The 6775-nt window shown below is 50.0% G+C and overlaps 1 protein-coding gene across 1 annotated transcript in view; it reads left to right on the top strand.

Moving 5' to 3' along the window:
- Nucleotides 1–443: 443 nt before the first annotated feature.
- Nucleotides 444–6775, top strand: part of MYT1 (myelin transcription factor 1) — a gene marked incomplete at its 5' end in the record, with an annotated part of 31181 nt that continues 24849 nt past the window's right edge. The window contains 4 exons of the mRNA XM_080628065.1: nucleotides 444–498; nucleotides 2044–2074; nucleotides 5173–5235; nucleotides 5968–6215. Coding sequence (XP_080484191.1) covers nucleotides 444–498; nucleotides 2044–2074; nucleotides 5173–5235; nucleotides 5968–6215 — 397 coding nt within the window. The remainder of the gene's footprint in view (nucleotides 499–2043; nucleotides 2075–5172; nucleotides 5236–5967; nucleotides 6216–6775) is intronic.

Below are 6775 nucleotides of genomic sequence, written 5' to 3'. Positions count from 1 at the left end.
ATTTAAGCAGAGAGAAAAGGTTGCTCTTTAGGGCACTACATGAAAAGTTGCCCTTCCTGGGCATGAGATCAGCTCAGCTGCATGTTCAGAGGTTTCTATGTATGTGCTGGCTATTCACCTGCGTGCTGACAGCACTTGTGTGGTATAAATGCAAAGAAATCAGTTCTGCCTTTAACGAGTGATGTCTCTGACACAGCTGTTTTCCATCACATCCGGGTGGCTGTCCTTTTGTGGTACCCAACAGGCAGAGTGCTCGTGTCCTGGGATGTTAATTTTAAGGTCGAACAATGAACTCAATGCAAGAAACCTGTCTCAGAAACACGGGAAAGTAAGCTTTCCCTGTGGCCCAGGTATTTACACAGAGCAACAACCACACGTGAGAGTGCTCCTTAATGCTAAATTTCATGTTATCTTTCAACAACCACCTTTTCTTTCTATTCCAGATGAGTTTAGAAAATGACGATAAGAGAGCACGCACGCGATCCAAGTCTATCAGAGGTGAGCAGCTGGGTATCCTGCAGGAAGGGGATGTAGGGACCTGAGCTCCCTGTGCTCTGCTTGTTCCAAATAAGCTTTGATTTTTCAAATCCAGGCTTAATTCGAAGCTATTCTCACTTCCCCCTTTCCAACCCCACCACAATTTGCCTACAAACCTGGAAAACTCCCAACCACAAACCTTTACAGGTCCTCCAGGTATTTAATCCCCCATTCCCTACACACAGGTGAAATAACAGTGTTAAAAAAGCCCCTTTGCACGCCGCTCTTTAGGGGGAATCACAATCACAGGAGCTTCAGATCAGCTCCTGGGGCTTTCATCATGCACACTCTGCCAGCGGCTTTGAAGTTGCACATCTGAGAGCGCCTGGCAGAAGTAGTGCGTGCTGGAGGAGGAAACAGGCTGTCCCTGGCAGGGATGTGAGGACAAACGGCTTGTTAAAGCAAGGCTTGATTGCTCTTTACTTCCCAACTGTAAGAAACGTGCAGGTCTTTGGGTGCTTTCTCTCTGGGAGAAGGGGAGATGCTCTGATACAGAGCATGGGGTGGTACCTCGTGTGGTCCCATAGCACGTGTGATGGTTCCAGACCAGCCTCTCCAGTTTGGTTCCTTTTTGTGGCTCTGGATTTAATGAATTGGAAAAGTGGCTGGAAGTGGGGAATGGATGGGGTTGGCTGCAATTCCTCCTTGCTCTTCTCAGCATCTGCATCTTTTTCCAAACAAAACCAAACCCAGATGCTGCCAACGGCGCTGAACTGAGCTAGGATATGTGGGTTTCATTGCTTTGTTGCATGTGGCTCAGGTTGCTAATGAGAGTGCTCTGATTCTATTTATTTCCTTGCACCCTGCATTCCCCACACTTGAATCTGGGTTTCTTGACGTGAAAAGGTGATTTATTGCACTCGCCCTGGGATGTGCTGCTGCCTCCGGTTTGTTGAGGCTTGTGAGTCATCCCACTGGGAGCTGGATCCCAGGAAACCCAATTAGCTCAAACAAATTGAGCAAACGTGCTACGGTTTTCAGCCTGGGCAAATGTGAACTTGTGTTTTGGGGCTTTTTTCCTCCTGGTTACGTAGATTCCCAGCTGGATGTCAGGTTTCAGCAGTGATGCGATGCTGTTGTATGTTGCTATTGCAAGCAGTGAGAAGTTCTCTTATTCACAAGTGGGGAATAATCCCTAAACCCCCTACAAATTGTCATTTAGCTTAAAAGCCAAGTAACGTGACCCCTACCATGTGTCTGAGCATAGCCAGGGGCTCCCATATCAGACCAGGGCGACAAGAAAAACGTGGCTGAACCTGTTGATGTTTCAGAGGTAAATGAGGCTGTTGCAGCAAAACAGTAGTGAACCACAGGCTGGCATGAAGTAAATGATGGCAGGATAGATTTGTCCTCTCTTTCACAAATGGGATGCCTGTGAAGGCAACAGAAACCCAGCTCCAGGGAGGAGAGGATCCCCCAGAGAAGAGGGATGTCTCCGGGGGGATGTGGGCACCCCTGTTGCGGTTTTGACCTTGTGTTTGTTTCCATTGCTGCGTCCTGCCCCAGTGCCCACGGAGCTCATCGGCCAGGAGGTGAGGTAAGGACCCTGCTCCTCCTTGGTGGTGGGAAGGGAGGCCCCTTGCTGGGAACCTGGATGAGGGCAGTGAAGCCATAGGACTAAGGGGGTGGAGGTCTTGCTGGGGGGGCTGATATTGGTGGGCACTTCCTTGTGTCTACGTTCTCAGGGCACCACTTGACAGCACACACCAGAGGAGCCACAGGATGTGAAAACATGAGCTCTGGATGGGTCACATTAAACTGAAGACCCTCCAGCCACTCTCTGTCCCACCCCAGATCTAAACCCCAGTGAAACCTAATGCCCACACTAGGTTGCAACATCATTAGGGACAGCATCCTACTAGCCAGAGTTTCTTTTCTATGAATTATTTTACATCCTCTAGTTGCCCTCAAACAACACTGAGCCACATCACTTCTCATGCCAGATGCTCCTTCTTTGGCCCTATGTCACCTCTTGAGTCACTGAGGTCCTGTTGTCACAGATGTAGCAGCGCTGGCACGCCAACAGCAGCAGCCAAAAGAGCAGGAGCAAGTCTCTGCAGCCCTACAGAGCTTCTCATTAGAAATAACAGTCTCCCCCATCTCTAAGCTCCTATTAAACCCTGCACAAGGGCTTATGCAAGAGGTAGGAGTCTTTAACCTGGACAGGCACTAATAGCAGGGGCTGCCTCTCCTGGCAGCCTCCGTTAGAAAGCCGTGTGTGTCAAAAGTAATTGGACCTTAACCAACCCAATTTGAGAGCATTTCTGCTGCTCTTCTCTCCTATTACTTCGGAGAGACGGGAGGAGCGGGCGGCACACAGCCACTTCTCCAACTTTTATTGCAGAGCACTCGAGTGGAGGTGGTAATTGGAGCAGGTGACATATATAAGGGGCAGGACAGAGTGCTCCACAAAGCCATCTCTGCAGCTGTCACCTAATTGCCTGAATAACTGGACGATTAATCGACTAATTGGAAGCAGGGCATCGTCTGCATGACAATAAGAGGTCCTTTTGTCAGGCTGAGGAGAGGGGGAGAGCAGGTCGGTGTGGTGGCTCTGGTGGGGAAGGAGAGTGGATTTCATAGACCCCAAAGCCCCTTTCCTCTGTTTGGGACTCCTGCCAAAACACATGAAACCTCCCCAGAGGAGAACAGGGGCAGGAAAGCCCAGCCCAGTGCATGCAGAGCATCACCTCTGTGCTGGTGCTTTTAAAGGGGTTAAATTGACACTCGGAAGCCACAGACACCCTACATCACCACCTGCTTCAGCAAACCTTGATGCTGAACCCCATTTGGCTCTTCCCTACTTACTTTTCACTGCAGGCTACATTTCTCCACATCAAATATCTGGTCTTCATCAGAGCTGCTCTTGTTTCACATTGAATAAGGGCTTTTTCAGGCAAGTCACTGGTAGCATAAACACCACTCTGTCTATTGGTGCGCAGTAACTTCAGAGTGTGTCTGGGGCTGCTCAGGACAGAGCAGCTTCAGTCATGACTGAGGGCAATTAGAATTAAATAGATCATCAGCAGAGGGAGCAGTGAAGGGGGGAGCTCCCTCTTCCAGTTGTGCACTTTAGTGGGATGAACTGGGAGCCAGCCCCAAAGTGATGGTGTTGGAAGATGCTCAGCAACTTGAGTTGAATTCTGCGCAAAGCACGGACTTAGTCTTGTCCAGGAGATGCAGCTCTCACCCATGCCACTTATAGAACGCTGTGTCTCTGTCAGGGACGTGCTGCCATCATTTGCCCTCTTAGCATTAGAATCATAGAATGGTTTGTGTTGGAAAGGACCTTGAAGCTCATCTAGTTCCAGCCACAGGCCAGGTTGTTTTGCTAAGCTAAAGCAATCTGGTCTCCTTGAAGGTCAGACTCCTCCTCTTTTGACAGCTCAGCAGCCCTTTCCCATCACAGTTTGGGGTTGAATTCTCATCTTCGAACACAGTGATGTGACTTGCGCAGTGTTCTGGGGAGTTGAGTCATTAATAGCCCACTGGTGCACCCAGAGCTGCTGCATCCATTAGTGCACTCAGATCCTCCTTACCCATTGCTTTCTGCAAGGGCTGAGCTCTCTGCTGAGAGCAGGAATTCTGCGTCCCTAAAGCCTGACTTCGCACTTGGTCCTATTTAATGTTGTCCTGTGTCTTTTACTCCAGGAATAACAGGCTGGCCAGATCCCTCTCTGGGCTGGCGATGTCTTCTCCCTTTGCACTGTCATCAAAAGATTTCATTAGCGCTTACAACTTCCCGGGCCGAGGGTGACACGATGCTAAATGAGGTTATTAATCGTACACGACTCCAGAATCCCTCAGATGTCAGGCAAATCACTTGGGCATCCTATAATCAATGCCATAATCTGGTTTTGCCAGAAAATGTTTGCTTTAATGCTTCTTAGCTAGAGCTCTTATAGCTTCTGGAGCTGGGACTAATTTCCCCTGCTAGGGATGTGCTGAAGGATGCAGCGAGTGGTGTATGGCAAAGGCAGCAGCGGCTTCGAGCACCCTCTCCTGCAGAGCAGCAGGAACAAATGTGGGGATTTGGGAGACCTGGTCATCTAAACCCCATCCATTCCCCTATAAACGAGGCTCTGAGATGCTCCTAAGGGTTTTTGTCCTGGTGAGCTGTACCCAATGTGCCCTGCTTAAAATCTCATTCCATTCCCAACCTGCTCTCCCCACACCACCACCCATTTCTTGATGCAAGGGCCCCCGGTTCCCTGGCAAGCCATCAAATAGGTGAGAAGCCCACGTTCTCCTCCCGCACCAGACAGAAAGGAAGCTGAAGAGTAGAAGCGGGGAGGCAGAGTGCAGTGGTTGTCTGCTTTTTAAAAGCCTGCTCTTACACATGCAAATCTTTAATTAAACATACTCATAAAACTATAATGAACCGTTCATTTAATTAAATGGGGTGAGTAATTTCATTAATTTTTAGCAAACAGCGAGGCTGCTCTCCTGCCCTCCTTGCTCGGAATTCAAAGGGCCAAGCTGAACCATTTGAGGGGAATTATCTTCCCTTTTGTGGGTATTTTGTTCCTTGGGCACAGGGTCTGTTTAACTGACCATAGTCTATATACTTCTAATTAAAAATGAATTCTCTGAGTGCTAGTGCTGCTCCTGATGGTTCCTTGTTTCCCTCTCAAGCTGTCCAACCCCAGGCTGTAACGGCTCAGGACACATCCGTGGGAAGTATGCAAGACACAGAAGGTGAGCATGGGTGGGAGGTAATGGGGATGGCAAAATGCAAGCAAGAAACCAAAAGACAGGCATTCACTGGGAGAGGCTGGTTTACAGAAGCAACCCCATTCACCTGCCCCAAATCTGCCCACCAAAGAGCCTGTTTCAGCCTCTCCATCAGTTTGTGAGAGGTCCTGGGGGATCTGCTTCTCCAGGCTGACAGGAGCCTTCCCACAGACCCCAAACCATGGCAGAAGGACCTGGGTCAGATGCCTGGGATTGATGGGTGCTATTGGCAGGCAGAGATTTTGGTCTGCTTGGCACCTCTGTGAATAAGGAGGGGAAACGAGAGCATGCTGTCTGCCTTGGCCATGCTAGCCTTAACTGGTGGTTGTCATCACCCTATAATGGTGAAACCAGAGCAGTTGGTAGACATGACCAAGAAACCCAGCCTGGTTTCATAGTGGTGCTGGAAGCTGTTGGTCCTGCTCCTCCCAGGGCAACTGCTCAGGGGCCAGGCTGTTGGAGTGAGCCCAGCATCCTTGCGCTGAGAAAAGCTGACATAGTTGCACGAAGTCAAGGTCTGAGAGCAGATCTTCTGGTCATGAAGGGTTAAACCAGGTAAAAACCTGTGCTGCTGAATGATCTGGTGTTTTTAGTGTGTATTTGTCCCACTTGCCTTTGCCTAACTGGTTCTGATGCCATAGCCATGTCCTTCTCACTCGGCCATGCTTCCTCTCTGCTCCTTGATCCCATCTGCAGTTTACAAAGCTGCCCTCTAGCAAAGAAGAGGAAACTTCAGGATGCGGAGGCCGAACATCTGGTGTCCAAGAGAAAATCCCATCCGCTCAAGCTGGCCTTGGATGAGGGCTACAACGTCGACAGCGATGGCAGCGAGGAGGCCGAGGCGAAGGAGGAATCTGGCTCCGATGAGTCAGAGGGGACACTGGAGGAGGATGAGGCAGAGGTGGTGGAGCAGGAGGAGACCCACAGCCCTGAGCTCTCAGAAGGTGTTTTATCATTGCTGATTGCAGAGCTGTGTTCTGCAGATGAATAAAGGGCAGGGAGTGTTAATAACCAGGAGTTATAGCTCCTCTGTATTGCGTACATGATGGGTCCTTCAGTTATTATGTTTGGTGGAAGCACAATGGCAAAGCTCTTGTTAACCGAGGGAGTATGATATGCACAGATTGTCCCTAGTGTCTTCAAATGAGAGCTTTTCCATCAGGGATGCTCCCCGGGGAAGGACCTATGGAAAGCACAGAGGGGGCTCGCAGCGCACGGCTCAGATGCAGCAGGGAAGGCAGCCAGGGTCCTGCATCAGTGCCTCAAGGGGTTCGGCTGAGTGAGCAATCCCAATGGATCCGGTTGCTATCCCAGAGGAGGATTGACAGGCAAATGAGCTGAGCATCCACCTGGGGTCCCAGTTTGGAGCCTCTGGTTTGGGAAGCACTGGGAGCCAGATGCCTGCCAACAGTGGGGGGTTTGGGAAGCTGCATGCATCTGAGCTCTACAAGAGCTTCCACGAGGAAATCCCTTTCCTACCTGCCATTCCCTAATGCAATAAATT

Source organism: Psittacula echo, assembly GCF_963264785.1.
Source record: "Psittacula echo genome assembly, chromosome: 12".
In the NCBI taxonomy this organism is placed as follows: Eukaryota; Metazoa; Chordata; class Aves; order Psittaciformes; family Psittacidae; genus Psittacula; species Psittacula echo.
Note: the sequence above shows the minus strand (reverse complement) of the source record. Positions and strands in the feature narration are given on the sequence as shown.